Source organism: Sebastes umbrosus, chromosome 1 (genome assembly GCF_015220745.1).
Source record: "Sebastes umbrosus isolate fSebUmb1 chromosome 1, fSebUmb1.pri, whole genome shotgun sequence".
In the NCBI taxonomy this organism is placed as follows: Eukaryota; Metazoa; Chordata; class Actinopteri; order Perciformes; family Sebastidae; genus Sebastes; species Sebastes umbrosus.
The window spans coordinates 27,038,580-27,060,473 of record NC_051269.1 but is presented as its reverse complement, the minus strand read 5'-3'; the positions used below and the strand labels follow the sequence as shown (position 1 = coordinate 27,060,473).

General features: G+C 37.9%; 2 protein-coding genes across 4 annotated transcripts; one reads left to right on the top strand and one right to left on the bottom strand.

Moving 5' to 3' along the window:
• Positions 1-20: 20 nt before the first annotated feature.
• Positions 21-12,966, bottom strand: LOC119495519 (RNA-binding protein 5-like). Of its 3 annotated transcripts, none has more exons than XM_037782082.1 (25): positions 12,843-12,966; positions 10,665-10,715; positions 10,424-10,586; positions 10,161-10,304; positions 9,093-9,162; positions 8,647-8,720; positions 7,779-7,862; positions 6,576-6,636; positions 6,378-6,446; positions 6,120-6,280; positions 5,925-6,022; positions 5,507-5,594; positions 4,642-4,710; positions 4,482-4,551; positions 4,287-4,390; positions 4,036-4,168; positions 3,833-3,927; positions 3,557-3,727; positions 3,322-3,471; positions 2,174-2,248; positions 1,902-2,081; positions 1,654-1,728; positions 1,454-1,554; positions 624-753; positions 21-451 (listed from the first exon to the last, which is right to left on the bottom strand). In XM_037782082.1, exons 2-25 carry the CDS (start codon positions 10,679-10,681, stop codon positions 329-331), a joined length of 2,505 nt encoding a protein of 834 aa, XP_037638010.1. In that variant the 5' UTR covers positions 10,682-10,715; positions 12,843-12,966; the 3' UTR covers positions 21-328. The 3 variants fall into 3 exon arrangements, with proteins under 3 accessions (XP_037638010.1, XP_037638030.1, XP_037638019.1); XM_037782102.1 differs by having other exon boundaries at positions 3,833-3,924; positions 12,843-12,965; XM_037782091.1 differs by lacking the exon at positions 12,843-12,966 and adding an exon at positions 12,474-12,646.
• A 2,542-nt stretch (positions 12,967-15,508) lies between these two features.
• Positions 15,509-21,599, top strand: emc3 (ER membrane protein complex subunit 3). The gene is made up of 9 exons (XM_037784863.1): positions 15,509-15,757; positions 18,033-18,207; positions 18,307-18,364; positions 18,879-18,972; positions 19,742-19,846; positions 20,001-20,082; positions 20,184-20,263; positions 20,622-20,704; positions 20,790-21,599. The coding sequence occupies exons 2-9, from the start codon at positions 18,053-18,055 to the stop codon at positions 20,916-20,918; spliced, it is 786 nt and encodes a 261-aa protein (XP_037640791.1). The 5' UTR covers positions 15,509-15,757; positions 18,033-18,052; the 3' UTR covers positions 20,919-21,599.
• Positions 21,600-21,894: the final 295 nt, after the last annotated feature.

The following is a 21,894-nucleotide window of genomic DNA, read 5'->3' as shown; positions in this document are numbered from 1 at the left end:
GAAAACATTTTGCAGACAGGTACTGTTCATCACAAATTTTTTAATGGTCACGTAGATTCTTTACATTTTCACAGAAACAAAACCTCAGCAGGTCAACATCATTCTATGTACAAAGACTTTACAACATGTACATGTTTGTTCAACTGAAAACATATTTCGGATGACAAAATATCTAGCTATAGAAAAACAAAACTACGTTTTATATACATGTAGAAGATGGAATTTACAGTTGGAGTCTGTGCAACTTGTTTGTCTTTTCACAGCATCATTTGGCCACAAAATGAATATTTCATGCGTGATTCAGCATGAATTCTTTTCTCTCTTCAGTTCACTCTATCTCAGTGAAGCGTGCGAACATGGCCTTACGAACAGCATCCTTGTAGGTGTCAGATGCTGAGAGTTCATATGAGCTTTTAATACCCAAGCCTGTGCCCTTGGTCCTTAATGAAGCCTGTGGGGAAAAGACGGTTATTAGAGGAGACAGATTGGACGCAGGTAACAGTGCTAATTGCTTTGTGAGTGAAAAAAAATACATTAACATGCATATTCCATCTGTTAGGAGCTGGTAGGTGAGATGAGTTCTTTTCAAAGAAAAATGGAAAAAGAGTTGTTGGCGTCCTCACCGAGATGGGAGCGGTGATGCCCTGTTGGTGGCGCCCCAGACCTTTGCCTTCCTGCCAGCCCATCGCCTGCAACATCTTGTTCCCGATGTTATCGCTCGTAAGGCCGTCTTTGGTGGGCTGCTCATAGTTTCTGTTGAAGGTGAACGACAGGAGATGTTTAAAAATTAAATTTCACAGATGTTTGCAGTGAGATTGAATTTTTATTAGGGCTGTCAAAGTTAAGAAAATAACAACGTCACATTTTGCGATTTTTAAGTTGTAGGAGGCTCAGCTTTAAAGCTAGAGTGAAGTGAAGTGATACTGGCATCATATGAAACTAAAAAAACCTAATGAATCCATCAGTACTAACCATGTCATACTAGCTTGTCGCGAAGGAGCTTAAATAACACTCCAAACTTATGCTCAATTTTGGTGAGGAAAATCTGTCATGGCCATATTCAAAGGGGTCCCTTGACCTCTGACCTCAAGATATGTGAATGAAAATGGGTTCTGTGGGTACCCACGAGTCTCCCCTTTACAGACATGCCCACTTTATGATGATCACATGCAGTTTTGGGGCAAGTCATAGTCAAGTCAGCACACTGACACACTGACACCTGTGAGGGTTTCTGGACAATATGTGTCATTGTTTTGTGTTGTTAATTGATTTCCAATAATAAATATATACATACATTCGCATAAAGCAAGCATATTTGCCCATTCCCATGTTGAAAGGAGTATTAAATACTTGACAAATCTCCCTTTAAGGTACATTTTGAACAGATAAAACATGTATGATTAATCACGATTAAATATCTTAATTGATTGACAGCTCTAATTCTTACACTTACACTGTCGGGGTTGGCGGTTGATAGAATTTCTTCTTCGGTGCCGGAGGTTCAGGAACACCGTACTTCTCCCTTCTCTCTGCAGCTCTGTCTCTGTATTTCAGCTGTTCAAAAAATACCATGAAACTTTATTCGATGTGTTCTCATTGAAAAAAAAAAATCTCTGATAGAGAAAAATGTATATAAATTCTTGAGCTAAATACCTCCGTTTCTTTCCTCTCCAGCTCCTCCAGCTCAGCTTCTGTGAGTTTTGATCTTCTCTGAATTTCCAAGTTTTGCTTCGACAATTGAAAGAAAAAAGAAAAATATCACATTCACATATTCAAGACCGTATAAGATCAATAATGCCTTTTTCAATGTAGTATTGAAGCTTTATACGTTGAACAGATGGCAGCGCCCAGAATATTACAGCTACTTTCAGATGAAACGCCTGCTGTGTCATCGTTCTCACCTTGTGGAGGTCAGAGAGCTGCTGGTGACGCATCAGAGCGTCCCTGGTGGGGAACTGCCGTCGACACAGCAGACAAACCATCTTAGTCCAGTCGGTTATTTTTCCCTCGTCGTCCCCCGCTCTATCTGAGCCGCCTTCCTCTGGGTCGCTGTCTCCGTTGTAAGCAGCGACCAGATCGCTCTGTAATATGAAAACGGGTAAAAGGTGAAGTGTTCTGGGATTTTATTTTTATTAATAAATTGTGGAGTGGGGAAATAAAGGCACAAACAAACCTTAGCTGAAGTCTCCTGCTCTGCGACCTTGAATTGTTCAATCATGAAAGATGGCATCTCAAAACCTCCCATTTGCTAAAAAGGAAGTAACATCAACAAATAAGCTACATTATTATACGATAATCTACAACACAAAAGCCAGTCTCTCATTTTATGTTCATTATGAATACAAAGCTACTGGTTTAGAGTCAAAGTCAGTCATGATGTGAGCAAACTTAAGGCGAGACCCCGCAGGGCAAAAACATTGTTTTTCATGTACTGGTCAATTTTTACACTTTGGGCTATTTTGCTTCCATAACATCTCTAACATCTTCTTTCAGACTACTGGAAGGAAAATAACCAGAATACACATTTAGGTGTTGATTTTACTACTTTTTTGTGTCTCTAGATTTCTCCCAAATTCACCAAATGTTATCATTAGATAATGCCTCTTTTGCATATCTAAACATAGATTTTCAGAATACTTGTAATTCAAAAAATACTTCTTAACGTAAATAATCTACTGGGGAAGATTCATGGTGATATCTATTAGTTACATTTTGTACCCTATTCACCTGTAGTGTCTTGCAAAATGTATGGAATTTTACAAAATACATCTTATCTTTTCTCAAAATTAGTTTTTTCTCACTCTGTGCCAGAAATCTCGACTTCAGTGGCACTTCCACACACCAGACTTCCCAGTTTCATTCCTCTCTATATTTAGATATATTTATATTTCTGAAGGTTTTTACAGAGGGGGTTGTTCATAGATCATTCATAGCCTGATTTATATATGTATTTAATTCTGAAAAACATAGCAATTTTTTTTATGGCTGTATAGCTGATAAAAAGAGATATCCAAAATTATCTCTGTAAAAGATTTGACTCTAATATGTCAACAAAATGAAACGAGAATTTTGAACCTGGCTTTATCCAACGTTCAGATTTCTGTTCTGAAAATGTCTGCAAATTAGATCATATTTAATATCAATCAACGGGGAAAGTTTCATGGTGATATCTATTAGTTATTTGTTTTTTACCCTATTCACTTTGGTGAATTTGCATGAATGGGAGTTTCCAGTTAGCCCCTCTCAGTCTATATTACTGTTTCAAGTCTGCTATGACACCAATACAAAACACAGTCAGGCCTAGCAGTGACGACTAAATACCTTTTTCTCAAAGAGGAAGAAACCTGCGTCGGCGGCTGCAGACTCTCTCCTGTCTTCCTCCTTGGACGCTCCAAAGCCTTGGAAAGTGCTCTTAAAACTTTCTTTTTGCTTATTCAAGGTTTTTGCCCAACGCTCCATGTCCTTTGCGATCTGCAATCATATCAACAATCAGTACACATATAATTTAAATGACATGATATGAGCCATACAGATTGTATTTTAAAGTAGCATTTACCTGCTGTGCAGACTTGCTTTTGGGCTTGTCTTTTTTCTCTTTTGGCTCTTTACTGTTTGTAGCTGAGGAACTGTTAGCTGAGCTTGTGTCGGACTCAGCCGGTGCAGGGATGTACGTCTCCTTCTCGCTGTCCCAGTAGAGGTACTGCTGAGTCTCCGAGTTATAGAAGTACTATTGATGACAAGCGTAAGAAACACACTATTTAAACTATTTTGGATCACATAAATGTGTTTGGCAATATATTCAACTCATACAGTAAGACCAGAGGGAACATACTTGGCTGCTGGGATCGTAGTACAGGCCGGTCTGTGGATCATAATAGTAACCTGAAGACTCATCATACTGGTATGTGGAGGTGTCAGGAGCAGCTACTGATACAAATAGAGGCACATATGAAACAGAACATGCCTCATAAATCACATGAAATGAATCTAAGATTTCACATGCAGAGGAGCCATTGCTTAGCTGACTGATCTCACCTGTTGTGTTAGCAGTCAGTGCAGCACAGACGGCAGCTGCAACAGTGGAAGCTGCTGCTGGTGTTGCCAGTAGTGCAGAGCAAACACTAGCTGCCTGTTGTGCAGCATCAACGGCCCTCACTAACGGATGTGACTGAGGAAAAAAAAGAAAACCATGATTTACTTTTGTAGCCACCATACAACACCGGTAAATTATAAATTAGTAGTTGTGTTTTGGTACGTAGATGCCATGGCAACGGTGTGTGGTCTACCTGTAGGGCAGGCTGGCTGATGATGACAGGTTGGTAGACCTGAGCCGTCTGGGATATGACCACACCTGCGGCTGCAGGGATCAATGTCTTTATTCCTGGAGCAGCTGAAGACAGACGGTAATGATGGATCAGCAAACCCAGCCTTAGTATAAAAATCAGTCAACATATCTCTGAGGGAGTGACACCTCTTATTACCTCCGAGTAATCCATCTCCAACGACAGGAGCCAATACTTCAGGCTGCTGCCACACTTGATAGCTCTGTCCCTACAGTACATCAGAGGAAAACACGTCAATCATTGTTTTTTATTTTTTTGTTAAAGTCATTGTCACAATAAAAGTGGACTGTGAACCGACCTGTGTTTGCTGTGCATAGCCCTCTGGAAGAGCAACGTAGTCAGAGGTGGCACCTGAACCTTGCTGTAACTGCAGGGAAATACAGAGATGAGAGCAAAGTCAGCAGCAACACACAATTAAAACATGCTAATTTGCATTTGGAAACTAGAAGTTGCCAATGTTTTGCAAATAAATTACAAATTCAGTAAACCATAGTAAGTCATAATATTAAATGTTCTCCGTTAAGCTCCAATAAGCAACATATTTTTAATTAACAATTAATCAAATGACTCCTTGTAATGTAAATGTTTCTAATACAGACAATCCCACTGAGAATCAACACCCCATTTTGAAGCTTTTTTGGTCCTTTAATCTCATAATTTTGATTCACCAGTCCTCTTCCACCAGTCCTCTCTTGTACTTCCACGAGCCGATTCTACCATGTCTATGTCTATGGCTGGCAAGAGCTGTTAACAAACCAAAACTGTCAAATCAAAACAATTAACTGAAGAAATGTGTGACAAAAGTTCTCAGTAAGATGATTTAACAGCAAACATTTTACATTACAGGGAGTCATTTGATGTAGCTTTAGTCTCTTACTTTTAAAGATGCCACATCTGCAAGGATGCATAATACCAGCTCTTCTTACACACAACCATCATCAGTCTTGATAAATCACATTAACACACATATATATCTGCATAGTCGCGTCCAAACACTACAGTCCTTTTTTCCCCCCAGTTTGTACTCATACCACCGTTTAGCAGTTCAGGCCACAAGTGTTCTTTGCCTTACTTTAATGTCACATCACTTAGTACAGGGGATTTTAAGTGCCACAAATTTAAATTATTTCAAAATACAAACAGCACAAGTAAAAGCCTGATACCTGGCTGGATGACCACTGAGCGGCAGCGATGGCTGTGCTGGCAACAGAGAGAGCGCTGGCTCTGATCCCGTCGAGCTGCATCGAGTCTCTGGAGAGGACACACAGTGATTGGTTTAACTTTCATTTTGCAGCACAAGCAGGATGAAAATGAGTCGTTGATTTGCTTTAACTATGCTGGCATTTGAATTACTGCAGGGACAAATAAGCAGCAAAATGTGATTATGAATGTAAAATAACACATTCTTATTTCATTGTTAGTGCACTAGAACAAATGAATAAATAACCCTAAACAATAAGGGGATAAAACTTCCCAAACGTTGCAGCTCACACAGCACAGATCCAGAAGAGCTTATATGTGCTATATTCTATTAATAGAAAGCTGAATCAAACAATGTGTGTGTGTGTGATGATGACTCACTTCCTAGCGCTTTTGGCATAATCCACACCGATTGTTTTTCCATCCAGTTTTAGAGGCGGCTGAAGGCTCTGGAGGATGGTGAGCAGCTGAGAAGCCTCCTATACAGGAAGTGAAGATGAAAGATGGGCACACGTGCGTACACCCCCCAGGAGAAACATACTGACTTACTATCATGGCAACAGAAAAATAACATACCAAGGGAGAGGAGAGCTGAACAAAGGCAAAGCCTCTATTCTGTCCTGTTTGCTTGTCTTTGATGAGGCGGATGTTTCCCGCCGACAGATTGGCATAGGGCGCCAATATGTTCAAAATCCCATCAACCGTTGAAAGAGGGCCAATGTTTCTCAAAATGATTGCTGTAAAGAAAAAAAAAAAGTATTCATAGATAAATGTAGATAATGTTAACTGGGGGGAACATGCTATTTAAATATTTGGTGAAAAACACACACTCACTGTCTCCACTGTAATCTCCTGGCTGTTGAGACTCAGCATTTAAACCACTTAGTCCCGGTGACTCCCCATCTGTACTCAGACATGACAAAGTAGAGTGACACACAGGTTACCATCAGTCAGAGCAAGCGGGACGCAGTGGAAGTTACTTACAGAGAAGAACAAACATTATACTTTCGGATTGTTGAAGCAACAACTCACCAACTTTGGCTGCTCCACACCTGAAACACTTCAGCCTCTTCCGGAAATTGTACAGACCACACTGTGATAAACAAAATGACAATGTTGAAGAAAAAAAGAGAGAACTATCCTGTGATCACTGTGTAGTACCTAAAAACACACATGCACTTTATACTGACTTATTTACACATTACTGTAGTACGCAACATTAGCCCCGTTTCCCCCAAGAAGTTCCTGGTAATTTTAGTCCCGGGACTACTTTTTAAGGATGTCCCCGGAACTTAATTTAGACCCTGGTCCCTGCGGTTGAAATACAATGAGTTCCTCAAAAGGTTCCTAGTTCAGGGATGGAAGTTCCTGCGGTGGAAACAGGGCTATAGTCATACTAGAACGACCGATACAGCCCATGTTCAGTCCATGTGTAATGGGCCTGCAGGTAAAACCTATACAAGGCAGTACATGTGCTATATATATTAAGTTTATTTAAAACTCCATTTTTATTTATTTTTTGTACTTTTTTTTTCAATTTTGTACTCTGTAATGTATGACCCAGATATTTTGTGTTTCTTATTCTTTTTAACTACTCATTACCTCCACAACTTCTTTTTTTCTTTTTTTTTGACTGAGAACCGTGCAATAATTCCAATGTGCTTGTGCCCTGTACTACGGCTGGGCGACAATTCGATATGATAATTTATCGTCTTTAAATGGAATCATATTGCGATGGCAACATATCAAGATATCGTGATATGCAATTATGTTGTATAAATTAATAATAACAAGCACATACTTGCTCAAATTTCTCCGAAAATCTGATCAAACTCCTGTTAAATCAAATTATTGTCTTAACCTGATTACTCTATATTTGTGTGCATCCATGTAAACATCATAGTCAGTGAATAGCTGGAAATATTTTTTTTTCCTCTACAATTTCACATGAAACTGTTCATTTTGTACTAAAGTTCTTAATTGAATGAGAAAATACTCAGTACTTTTCATTTGTCAAGTATTTAATCCACACAGAAGTATACAAAAATAGGCTTTACCATATGGTTATTTTATCTACATTAATATTTATTGAATTACCAGAAAACACGCTACTGTATATCGTTATAAAGATATGAAATTACCGATAAAAGATTTTGGCCATATCGCCCATCCCTACTCTGTACCTGTGCAAAAGGCAAACAAAAGTCACTTAAACTAGTCAGATATTACACTCACTGCGTTGCAAAGCCAGTTTTCAAACTTCTGTCTCCTGTTGCTATAGTGCACCGCAATGCTTTTCCCCTGGATCACCAACTTGTTCTGCAAAGTCAAAAGCCACCAGTTATTTCAAATTCCACAGAGGAGAGTGAGAGCAGCTGGAACGGGAAAGAGTGGCTAGGCTTACACTCTTAGCTGCTTAGACAGAGTCTCTCAGGGAGTAAGAAGGGAACAGAGGTAGAGAGTGAAGTTCAGAGAGAAAGCTGCAGTTGTTGTGTGTACGAGGGAATGAGTTCTCACAAAATAACAAATAAATGGTTCTAAGTGTTTGGGATCGGAGTGCTGCCAGCTCGGCCATGTCTCACTCCAGTCTTCGGATTTTAAATGGAGATGAGAAAATATCCAAGTGACTGAGCTGGAGCAGAATGTGCTATCATGAAACCTCTGGATAGTCGGGACTGAATGAGACTACTTGTGCCACTCTGTGAACAGGAAGTATGCTCCTTTCATTAGAAGAGGCAAAATGTTTATTTAGCTTAAGGTCTTATATTTTCTGCGTTGTATATTGGTTAATGTTTGTGACAGAACAGACGAAAGATTTCATTGCATTTCCAAAAGCAAAAACCTTCATTCAACAATACACAACATTCAGTAAACTAAGCAGTTGAGAGACTATTCTGTCTGAAGTGTGTGATATCCAAAAGATTTACCTCTGATATCACAGCTTTGTGTAACCAAGGTTATGATACAGCCCTGCAACTATACACCAACAGTTTTTAGCTCTGTATATATTGCAAATATGCACAATGATCAGTCAGTCATGTGTCGGTTAGCTGGGGCTCTAATCTCCAAGAATAACTCTAAACTTGGTGATTGTTGAGGCAACCTGATTGGTCTCCATCCATCGGGTAGAATCTTGCAAGTGATAAAACTCCACGAAGGCGAAACCTCGGCTTATACCTAGAGACAGCATTCAAATATAGACGGGAGGCGTGTTAGTTAGAATGCTTTGGTGCGACATTCAAACTCACAATGGGCTTGTACACTCCAATTCAAATCAAAAAACGGAGGTGGGAAGGGTGCTTACAAGGTCAAGGGGATGGTGGTTGATTTTGTTTACCATAACATGTACAAAAAATGGTAGAGGAATAGTACATACAGTTACCTCCTTACCTGGCAGATAGCATCAAAACCAGACAATCTATGTGGCACAAAGGATCCTCTGACAGTTGTAATAGGAGGCTTTTTTTTATTTCAGGGATTGCAATAACAGCGGTAAAGTGGGGTTTTAAGACAGAGCGTGGAGGTGAATGTGAGACACTCGACACTCACCTGTCCTTTTCTTCATCAAGCGGATGTCCACAGGCTGGGGCCCCTGCAGCTGCTCCAGTGCTGAGCGGATCTGGAGGATTGAGACAGTCAGGGTCAAATTCATCTGAACACTGTTCTTTTCACAGTTTTGCCGAGCGTTTGCAACATTTCACAATCAGCTTCAATAACATACAGCTAACACTATTATTGAACTTTATGTCATTTCTACATTTTTTTTTTTTTTAGAAATGGTCAGCTGCCTCTTCCTTTCCATGTTAGTCAGGTCACCAAAAAGCAGCTGACATCAGTTGCACTCCTCTAACAAAATCAACTTCCTCAGCTATACGAACTGCCTGGAAAAAAAACATAACTTGTGACTGAATGCAGCCAAAACCTCCCACAATCAGCTGCTTGATGGCAGATAAATTGTCATGCCAGCCAACAAGCGTTTTTAGAATTCAGGTCAACAAATGAAACTGATCAGTGCAGAAGCTGCCTCTGATTTTTACAATTTACACTTCTTTACATTCACAAAAGGTTCTCAGGTATGACTGATTTCCAGGCTTGGGGAGTAACAGATTACATGGAACGGCGTTACATATTAGGATATAAAAAAAGGTAACCCTAATCCATTACAGAAAAGAAAAGACGTAATAGGATTACAGATACATTACAGAAAAGGGGAGCTTCATCATAGTACAGCGCAAGTTACCACAAAGCAGGATAGTTTGCGCACTTTCTAGTTCATCAAGATTATTTTTTTTGCCAAGAGGCATCCCAGCGTGAAAAGACAGTTCGTAGGAACTGAGCGCTTCATTGTATCACACTATATTTTTTAAATAACCCTCCCAACCCTGCTGATTTTTGCCTTTTTTCTGACTTTACATCCATTCCAGGTCAGTTTACAGATTTGAACTTTGCCCTGAGAGCCGGCAGCCTGCCCCTCTCCGCCTTTAATACCGGCAAACTCTTTACAAGGGATTCGCTCTTCCTCATGAAAAATGAACCGGAAGGCGGCAGCTTTACCCATCTTGTTACGCTTCGCGTGGCTTCACCGTTAAAAAGCTTCAGTGAGATTTGTGATCTTACATCATCCTCTGTGACATGAAGAGAGAGACCCCTCAGCATAATAGTTTTGCTCTCCTCCTCCTGCTCCATTTTGTAGTCCTGGTCTGGATAATCCCCATCGTATTCATCATCGGATCTGTCACTATTACGCCGCTTTCGTCCCCTCTGTTGCAGACAAAAACAAACAAAACAATGTTGTTACTATTGAATTTAGAACCAATATGTTTTGGATTTTTCGGTTACAGGCGTGAAAGTAACTTACACAGGTATTCCTGCTCACTCACCTCTGGACTGTCTCTGCGCTCATCAAAGCGCTCTCGCTGTCGATCATCACCCCATCGCCGATCATAATCCCTCTCCACATCTCTGCTCCGTCTTTCATGCCACTCTGGATCGTCTCTCCTCCCATCAGAACCATATCTTCCACTACGTTCACCCCGACTCTGCCTGAAAGAGAAAAGGAGTGTCAGGGCGAATCATACACTGAATATGTGCCACTTCCATATTGGATTATGTTCATCTTACCTTTTATCAGCTCCCATGGTTTAATGATGAGACACGGTTGATCAAGGAACTCTGTAGAAGAAGCAAAAGATTGCTTTAGCCATTGATTCACTATCAAAAACAGGTTTTCACGTCAGCAAAGGAAAACCTCAGAGAGACGGATATCAACAGGATACCTTAAGATTGTAACCTTGATTTGTTTTTACTTCATGTAGCTAAAAAGCAGATTTGTCCCGAATACTTTGTAATATTATTCCACTTTAAGAAATACAAAAAACAGGGGCTTACACTTTTGCACTGAATGTGTTACTGGAAAAAGCTTAAATTTCTATATTATCGTTAAGGTGTACAAATATGGAACACCAAAATACATATTATCAAGAGCTCATTACCTTTAGAACATTTTAAAAGGAAATTATCATCACATTTAATTAATGATGTCTAATTATCTTTTGCTATGTTTAGATATATTTTCTTTTCTTCTGTACTGTTTTTTGTGTGTATTTCAATGTTTTTATTGGATTGTTTTCCACTGTTTGGTTAGGGTTTTTTTCTGCACATTTTGTGTACTTCTTGTTGTTGTTTAACTTTTGTTGTATTTTTAAAATTATGTTAGTTTAGATCTTTCTTCCTTTTTTGTTATAGTTTTTTTTCTCCTGGGGTTGGGGGGGGAGGTCTTTTTGTATAAGCCTGTATCTTCTTGACCTCTCCTGACACTTTTCTTGTTTTTTTTTTTCATTGACTGGATTTTGTGCAGTTTTATATATGTGCAAATAAATAAAACATTTTTTTTTTTTTTAAAAGTCCCGCATTCAAAACTTTACTTAAATAAAAGTAGGCCTACACAAGTATCGGCATCAAATATAAATTAAGTACCAAAAGTAAAAGTACTCATTATGCAGAATGGCCCATTTCAGAACCATATATATCATATTTTTGGATTATAATTATTGATATATTAATATGCACATCACTTTAATGTTGCAGCTGGCAAATGTGGGGCTAATTTGATTGACTTTATAAAGGCTACTGCTGGGTAACTTGTGAATTCCCCCCAGGATCAATAAAGTTGTATCTTAAAGGTCCCATGCTCATTTTCAGGTTCATACTTTTACACGTATTTTGTGTTTCTACTAGAACATGTTTACATGCTGTAATGTTAAATAAGCCCTTTATTTTCCTCATACTGTCAGCCTGACCTTTTTTTTTTTCATTGACTGGATTTTGTGCAGTTTTATATATATATATATATATATATATATATATATATATATATATATATATATATATATATGCAAATAAAAAAAAATAAAAAAATAAAAAAAATGTATGTAGCTAAAAAGCAGATTTGTCCTGAATACTATATATATATATATACTAATATATATATATATATATATATATATATATATATATATATATATATATATATATATATATATATATATTAGTATATATATACTAATATATATATATATATATATATATATATATACTAATATATATATATATATATATTAATATATATATATATATATATATATATATATATACTAATATATATATATATATATATATATATATATATATTAGTATATATAATATATATATATTAGTATATATATACTAATATATATATATATATATATATATATATATATATATATATATATATATATATATATATATATATATATATACTAATATATATATATATATATCATTCCACTTTAAGAAATAAAAACAAAAACAGGGGCTTACACTTTTGCACTGAATGTGTTACTGCAAAATGCTTAACTTTCTATATTATTGTTAAATTAGATTACATACATAGGCTGTGGATGCTGGCTGTGGTCATAGATGAAGCCAAGTCAGGGATACCAAAGGCATGATTTAAAACGACTGAAAGAAAATATTTATAATATATATAATATTCCAGATGGAGGTGGTCTTCAGCTAGAAGATAAACTGGTCTGCTGGTCTGCTGGTGGTTTAACTCTCAGACCAGACAGTAGTATTGTCTCCCAGCATCATCCTGCTGAAACCAGCTGGCCTTAGTGCTAACACGGTAACGTTAGCAACCAGGCCAGTTGAGCTCAGCGCGATGGACGTCATCTCTAACGGCTCATACCGTCTGACTGCGGAGCTTTAAACAACTGAGCTTACGTTAAACAAGAACTACAAACCCGTGTTACATACCGTGTTAATGACACAGACTGCTGCATCTGACAGACACCGTGGAGAAGTTTATTATATTATTTGATTTTCCGGTCAGCAGAAGAGTCTTCTTCTTCTTCTTCTTCTTCTCTGGTGTTTATTGGCAAACCCTCTTATAGGTGCATTACCGCCACCAGCTGGTATGATGGAGTGTGGAGCAGGACACTGGCAGGAAAAATAAATAAATAAAATAAAATAAATAATTCAATTTAAAAAAACTATAAAATAAAATTAATAATTATTAATAATAATAACAATAATAATAATAACTAAATTCTCTCCATTATTCCTGTTACCCTTAAGTAATTATTAGAAGATTGTGTACTTTCTTAGATGTCTTTCCTAGCAGATTCCCCATTGTAATATTTCCATCATTTACTCCTGATAGCAATTCCCTTCTTTCTTTGTCATATTTGTTGCACTCTATAAGAACATGCTTGACAGTTTCCGGTTTATTACAGTGCGTGCATAGTCTATGAAGTGTTTGGTTTAATCCTGCATGTCCTATTTTCAGACGAGTAATGACAAATGACAATCCCTTGGGCTCCCCAGCTCTGTATTCCAGCAGAAGAGACTTCTTCTTCTCTGGTAGCAAACAGATTCACAGTGCATTACCGTCCCCCACTGGTCGGTCGACATACTGTACTTAAAAATATAAATATTACAGATAAGATAAGATAAGATATTCCTTTATTAGTGCCACAGTGGGGAAATTTGCAGTGTACAGCAGCAAAGGGGATAGTGCAAAAAACAAGATACATCAGCTAACACAGTAAAAAAAAATAGAGCTAAACAAAGTGAAACAAAATATGAACCATTCAAATAGAAGGAAGAATAAAAATAGGAGCAGTATATACAGTATTGACAATAAACAGACTATTAACAAAATTGCACACGTGGGAAATGATATATTGCACAGTGAGAATTAAATGAAATTCCACCTGAAAATATCAGGTTATTGTCAGTTTTTGGTGTGTAAGTGTATGTGGTCTAATGGGAGCAGTGCTGGTTGTGGAGTCTGACAGCTGCAGGAAGGAAGGACCTGCAATAGCGCTCCTTCACACACTTTGGGTGGAGCAGCCTGTCGCTGAAGGAGCTCTCCAGTGCTGAGATGGTGTCCTGTATGGGGTATTACAGATTAATATACAAGTGTGCAATGATATGTAAGTAATAATGTCACTTTCAAGTGTAGGCTACATCTACACAGGCTGTTACCTAGTATAACCAGTTTACAGTCGGCCTAACAGTTTGAATTGATTAAAATTCGTTGTCAATAAATCTTGTTCTGTGTCTGATTCCTTTAGAAAAAAAAGACGTTTAAATCTACCTGTCCTGGTCACTTCGCCTAAACTGCTTCCTGTTTCCCAAGATCTTCCTAAACATCATTCATTTCTAAATAGATGACCGACTGTGTCTCTGTTTCACTGATCTTACAGCTTGTTTCAGTATGACATAATCCTTTTAGCCTCTGCATTTTTAATATATATAATTAATGCCCTGCATGTCTATTTGCTTCTAGCACTGATATACTGAAAAGTACTGAAATAGATAGAGCTCTGGCTCCATCGGTCTGTGAATGAGTATTTAGATTAGATCCTGATGGGCAAAATTGGCACCTTGCATGGCAGCCTCTGCCATCAGTGTACTACTGGGTGAATGCTGACATGTAGTATAAAGGGCTTTGAGTGGTCGGAGGACTGGAAAAGCGCTATATAAATGCAAGTCCATTTACCATTTGGCGTGGAGAGGAGGTCGTGTTGCTCTGGGTCTACCTGTTTGGCGATGCCGGGAAGACAAAGGAGGACGGTCTGCAGGACAGATAATAATGCACACTGCACTTTCATAGACTAAGCTACTGGAGTTACCCTGCACTATATTCATTTTTAACAGTCTCTTCTGCACTATATTCACTTTTTTAATAGTCGTGTATCACAGCTGCTACTCTGCACTATATTCAGTTTTAACAGTTTTCTTCATCTCCTTGTATTTTTTATATCTGGTATATTTTTTTGTACTTTGTACTTTGCACTACTAACGTTTTTACTGCCTTTTTACTAACAGAAGAATCAATTTGATGAATGAATAAAATGTGATCTTAACTAAAGTCATTTACATTCTTCAGATTTTTACTCAAAGCTGAATCCCTTTTTTTTTGTTTTTAAATAAAAAAATATAACACTTGTCAGAGAGGTATCGTTGCTGGCTTAGCTCACAATATGAACTGGGGACCTGATGCAGAACAGGTCCTTTTTGTCATCGTCTCTCAGTTCCCACTCCACGACCAGCTTTATTGCAGGATACTGAGTCTTCACAGGAAGCGAGTTCAGATAGTGATACTCTATGTTTTGCACTATGGAACTGTGATGCTGGAAACTTGAATTTCCCTCTGGATCAATAAAGTTACTATCTATCTATCTATCTATCTATCTATCTATCTATATATGGTTCTGAAATGGGCCATTCTGCATAATGAGTACTTTTGGTACTTAATGTATATTTTGATGCCAATACTTTTGTACTTTTATTTAAGTAAACTTTTGAATGCAGGACTTTAACTTGTAGCAGAGTAGGCCTATATTTCTTCTCCCCATGGTGGGACACTTCTCGCCATCACCGCGGGGTGGCGCTGCAGCCCAGCTGAGATGCGGGATGAGCTGCAGAAGCAGAAATCTGGGAAAATCTGCTCTCATCCACGGATCCACAGTCACCACAACACCAACCACAGCGCCATGGCCGCGGCAGGGGATGCGAACTGTTAAATAAATACTGTTCAATCTATTGAACTACCTCAACAGAGCTTACGTCTCTCGCAGCAGCCGGGAATCAAACACTGGACGAGCTCTCCGCTGAGCTGAGCTGAGCTAAGAGGACTCTCCAGCTCCTACAGCACCAAGCAGGTAGCCAGCAGGCTAACGGGAACACGAGCCCACCACTAGCGTCCACTGTGTGTTGATCTGTGATAGTTTCATACGATGAATGCTGTTTTATTAAAGAACAGATCGTTTTCTATTGTGTGAAGAAGAGGAGCCCTGAATGAGGTTGTTTAGCTCGGTAGCTTGATCGCTATTATAACGTTATAACGTAATGACGCTGCTAGCTAGCTGAATGAGCTGACAGCGCGTCTTCCTCTGTGGTGTCCAGGCTGGCTCGCAGCTCCACATATCCTCATGTTAACGCGTTATTATTGAGGCTTCACATTGTTTAGAGCAGGGGTCAGCCACCTTTACTATCGAAAGAGACATTTTAGGCAAAACACCAATAAAAATATCTGTTTGGAGCTGCAAAACATTTGATCATTGTGATGAAGGTAACAGTTTATAGTCTAAGTATTAGTATATAAGTCTAATGCAGTGAGGGCCAAAGAGACAATGTGCTACAGAGCATTAGGGTCACATTGAGGGGAAAAAACATCTGAGATTTACAGAATAAAGTAATAATATTACGAGAAAAAAGGTCGTAATATTACGAGAATAAAGTCACAATATTACGAGAAAAAAGTAATAATATTACGAGAAAAAAGTAATAATATTACGAGAAAAAAGTAATAATATTACGAAAAAAAAGTAATAATATTACGAGAAAAAAGTAATAATATTACGAGAAAAAAGTAATAATATTACGAAAAAAAAGTAATAATATTACGAGAAAAAAGTAATAATATTACGAAAAAAAAAGTAATAATATTACGAGAAAAAAGTAATAATATTACGAAAAAAAAGTAATAATATTACGAGAAAAAAGTAATAATATTACGAGAAAAAAGTAATAATATTACGAGAAAAAAGTGAGAATATTACGAAGAAAAAGTAATAATATTACGAGAAAAAAGTAATAATATTACGAGAAAAAAGTAATAATATTACGAAAAAAAAGTAATAATATTACGAGAAAAAAGTAATAATATTACGAGAAAAAAGTAATAATATTACGAGAAAAAAGTGAGAATATTACGAAAAAAAAGTAATAATATTACGAAAAAAAAGTGAGAATGTTACGAGAAAAAACTCGTAATATTACGAGAATAAAGTCATAATTTTACGATAAAAAAGAAAAAAAAACAACACGTAAAATTACTACTTTATAATATTATGACTTTTTCTCGAAATCTCAGATTTATTTTTTTTAACTCAATGTGGCCCTGATACTCAGTCGTACCGTCGTACCATAGACCTACAACAATAATGAATAAAAATGAAAATGTAAACAAAAAACAGTTATTCATTTCCATTTTTATAAATCCACAGGGAGCCACTGGAGAGGAGCTAAAGAGCTGCAGGTTGCAGACCCCTGGCTTATAGTGTTACCTCAATATTTGAGACGAACAAAATGCTGTGTTAAACGTGCCTGCTATGTACTAGTGATGGGAATTCCGGCTCTTTTTAGTGAGCCAGATCATTTGGCTCAGCTCACCAAGAAGAGCCGGCTCTTTCGGCCCCCTAACGGCTCTTCATTTTACCACTTCTGCCTTTTTATAATTCAGACAAATTTAAGGCTGCTTTGACCTGTGATTAGTATGTGTGCACATATATCACTTAGCTCCACAGACAGACTCAGGAAATCCTTTGTCCCCCGAGCCATCAAACTGTACAACACCTCTCTAGAGAGGGGGGAGGGGGGGACAAAGGGGGACGGTCTGCAGGACAGATAATAATGCACACAGTGCACTTTCATAGACAAAGCTACTAGAGTTAATCTGCACTATACTATTTTTTAACAGTCTCTTCTGCACTATATTCACTTTTTTAATAGTCGTGTATCACAGCTGTTACCCTGCACTATATTAAGTTTTAACAGTTTTCTTCATCTCCTTGTATTTTTATATCAGGTATATTTTTTTGTACTTTGCACTACTAACTTTTTTACTGCCTTTTTACCAACATGTTTTGCACTATGGAACTGTGATGCTGGAAACTTGAATTTCCCTCGAGATCAATAAAGTTACTATCTATCTATCTATCTATCTATCTATGTAGACCGCGCGGAGAAGATCGTCCTATCATTCTGCAATGAATTAAGTAAAAAAAAAAAAAAAAAAAATTGGCTCTCGGACGGGAGCCGGCTCTTATCGTTCACTTAAAAGAGCCGGCTCTTTGAACTGGCTAGTTCGCGACCAACACATCACTACTATGTACTAACAGTATTTCTCGCCCTGCTGTGTGTTTGGTTCTTCAGTTAAGCTACCACCAGGCTGGATGGCTGAGCCGGAGCTACTGCTGGACTCCAATATCCGACTCTGGGTGGTGTTACCCATTGTCTTCATCACCTTTCTGGTCGGGGTGATTCGCCATTATGTATCCATTCTTCTTCAAAGTGACAAGAAGTTGACATTAGAACAGGTTTCTGACAGGTACGTAATCTTCAACTGTTAAGGTGGATCATATTTTTTTAACAAAACACTTGAAATTCATTTAATTTAATATGTGTTGTCTCCAATCTCCAAATCCAGCCAGGTTCTTATTCGGAGCAGAATCCTCAGAGAAAATGGAAAATACATTCCCAAACAGGTAAGGGGATTTCATAATGCATCTCCAGCTCATGCACAAGTCTAACATATATTCACCAAAAACCACTGGTCTTTGCATGTAAACTCTGAGAAAAAAAAGTTTGGAAATTTGTGTTTAGTGGATTATTTCTCTGTTGTTACAATGCTAATTGGCATTACATTTTACTTCGTTGGAAAGCCTGTTTATTTACCTTCACAATGATATCCAACTTGTAAGGATCATGCATTTGTGGGATGAGCAGCACAGCTTACTATGTGGGTAGCGCCCAAGAAAAATTAGCCAAAATGCTCTGCCAATTCTAAACAATGTATTCTCCTGTTGGTATTGACTCTGGACATCATTGTGAAGGTAAATAAACAGGCTTTCCAATGATGTAAAATACAATGTCAATTAGCATTGTAACAACAGAGAAATAATCCACCAAACACAAATTTCCAAACTTTTTTTTCCAAGTTTATTTGTCACGACTACAGTGTGAGGGACAACGTTACTGAAAATCTCTCTTTTGTTTCAGTCTTTTCTGATGAGGAAGTTCTACTTCAATAATCAAGAAGATGGATTTTTCAAGAAGACCAAAAGAAAGGTTGTTCCACCCTCTCCAATGACAGGTAATCCTTTTAAAGGACCAATATGTAATATGTTTACTGTATTAAATTGTAAAATGACCATGATATGTCACCAGAGATTAAGGAAATATGCTAAATTTTCTGACAACAACGCTACAGCCCTTATGTTCTCCTTTAAAATTTCAATTCCGGTCCATAAAGTCTGTTTTTATTTTGGTCGGTGTGATCCCATCCACTGCCTATGTCCACACCCCGTTGCCACATATGAAACAAATTGCCATACAAACACAGCCTTCTGCAGCCACGGAAACAAGCAAATGAACTGAATCAACAGAGATAACATAACATTAGATTCTACCCGACCTGAAAAACCTCGGCACACCTCTCTGTGGTCCGTGTGCAGCTGGGTTATCAAGGCAGCCAGTATTTAAGACACACAGCCGGTGAAGTGATTCCAACTACTGCTGGCCAGAGGTTAACGCCATGATGCTAAGAAATGCCAACAGCTATCAGTCAGACTTGAGGAGCGGACGGGCCACGGCTTCAATGTTTTGAATTTGGACTGCAGTACCCATTTTAAATGCTAGCTGTCAGCACTACATATTGCTCCATATTCTGTCTGTGTCATTATAACAATTAAGCTCTCGGGTGTTTTGTGTCTGTATTTACGAAAAAAATACTGTTAATGTGACACACATTTTTATATAGTAGCAAAGTCAGTGCATAGTTGTTACCAATTATATATGAAAAAAAAGATCCTAAGCAAGACCTTCATTGAGTGTGTTTTGTTACACACTGTATCTTTTCACAGATCCCAGCATGCTGACAGACATGATGAAAGGAAATGTCACCAATGTGCTTCCTATGATCCTCATCGGAGGCTGGATCAACTGGACCTTTTCAGGATTTGTAACAAGTAATGATCTCGCTCTCTCACATATCCTGCACCTCGTGGTGCAGAATGTGACATGCAGAAAAATATAACTTTCAATGTGTTTTGCTACCAGATAAAATATTGTTTTTTAATGGAAATCCTACATTGAGTTCTTTCTGTACTCTGTTTCACACAGCTAAGGTTCCCTTCCCTCTCACTCTGCGCTTCAAGCCCATGCTGCAGCAAGGAATAGAGCTGCTGTCACTGGATGCCTCCTGGTAAACTAGTAAAACAAGATCTGTAGAGATGTATTGTTTTAGTTGTTGCCTATTATTAATCTCCATGTCATTTTGTTGTTTCTGTTTGTGTGTGGATCCAGGGTGAGCTCGGCGTCATGGTATTTCCTGAACGTGTTTGGACTACGAAGCATGTACTCTTTAATTCTAGGCCAAGATAATGGTAATTGTAGCTAATTTTAAGATCATTTTCAATGTTTTGTTGCGTCAGATTGTTTGATGATGATGTGAAAATGTTTATTCTACTTATGCTGATTCTCAGTGTGCTGACTTGACTATGTCTTGCCCAAAACTGCATATGATTATCATAAAGTGGGCATGTCTGTATAGGGGAGACTCGTGGGTACCCATAGAGCCCTCCTTGCCAGTATCTTCACTCTAGCTTTAAAACTGAACCCGCTACAACCTCAGAATGATCGATTGCATTAATGCGTTAAAAGAAATTAGTGGCATTAAAATGATTTTGCGATAACGCGTTCCCAGATGATGATTGTTTTGGCTATGCGATGTGATCCCCACAGGTGCAGATCAGTCGAGGATCATGCAGGAGCAGATGAGTGGTGCTGCCATGGCCATGCCTGCAGATACAAACAAAGCTTTCAAGGTACATACACTGTAGTTTCTGCATAATTAATGAATGCGGTTGGGCATTGCTCGGTTGTTCATGTGACGTCTGTCCTTGATTTCAGGCTGAGTGGGAGGCACTGGAACTGACGGACCATACGTGGGCGCTGGAGTGCGTAGAGGAGGATCTGATGAGCAGAGAGCTGGACTTTGACGGCCTGTTTAGCAAGGAGCTGCCGAGCGGTATCTTCTGATGGTCCTGGTCACTTCTACTTGGAGCCTTCAAGTTGAATTTTGATCATTGCAGGGATTTGTTTTTTGGTGAAAGCCACAGAGATGGGACAAATCCCTTCATGTTATGCAAAGTTTACATTCACTTATTTGCGGTCCTCGTCTTTTCACATGTATTATTACCTTTCCATTCCCGTCTATAGAATATCTGAAATGACTTAACAATACACTGGTTCTGCTGCTGTCTCATCTCTTTCGAGATGTTTGGGAGAAATTAAGTGGCTTCTTGCTTATCGGAATGCATTATTATTATTATTATTATTATTAGCTTGTAAATTGTATGCCATCATGCCATTAGGTAATAGAATGTGAACTACCTAGTGCTTATTTTTTTCTTATGTCATGCACAGCTAGACTATAGCTGTCTCAGTTTTCATATGTATCATCATGTTTAAACAATAGGACACAATACCATTTTACAGGTGTGAATGATGTTTATTTAATTATACTTATAACACGACTCCTTTGTTAGATCATAGATAGATCAGCTGTTCTGTGTCAGCTGCCTAAAGTTAGACTCAGAACTGATGATCTGTTGGCAGAGAATGTTTGTGTGACTGAAATGTTGTGTTTTTGTAGATGGTTTATTTTGTAATGTAACTCCTCTGTGTTTTGTACAGCATAAAGCCTGTTTTGACAAAATACCTGGTTTTCTTTGTTCGTTAATTCATTCATTTCATTTCATTTCAAAATGTATTTCGAAGATGTAGAATACAAAAAAAATAAAGAAAAAGAATGATCATACCAACAAGTGGACAGTCAGAAACAAGTAGTATTTACATACAATGAAAAGCATAAAAAAAAATTGTCAACACTTGATGCCTTGATTTACATATTCGAAAAGGAGTGAGAAGAAGTATAAACGTATTTAATCCCAGCCCTTCTCCATAAGTCAATTATTAATTATTAACCAGCTTCCTTATTGAGCCATACATATAC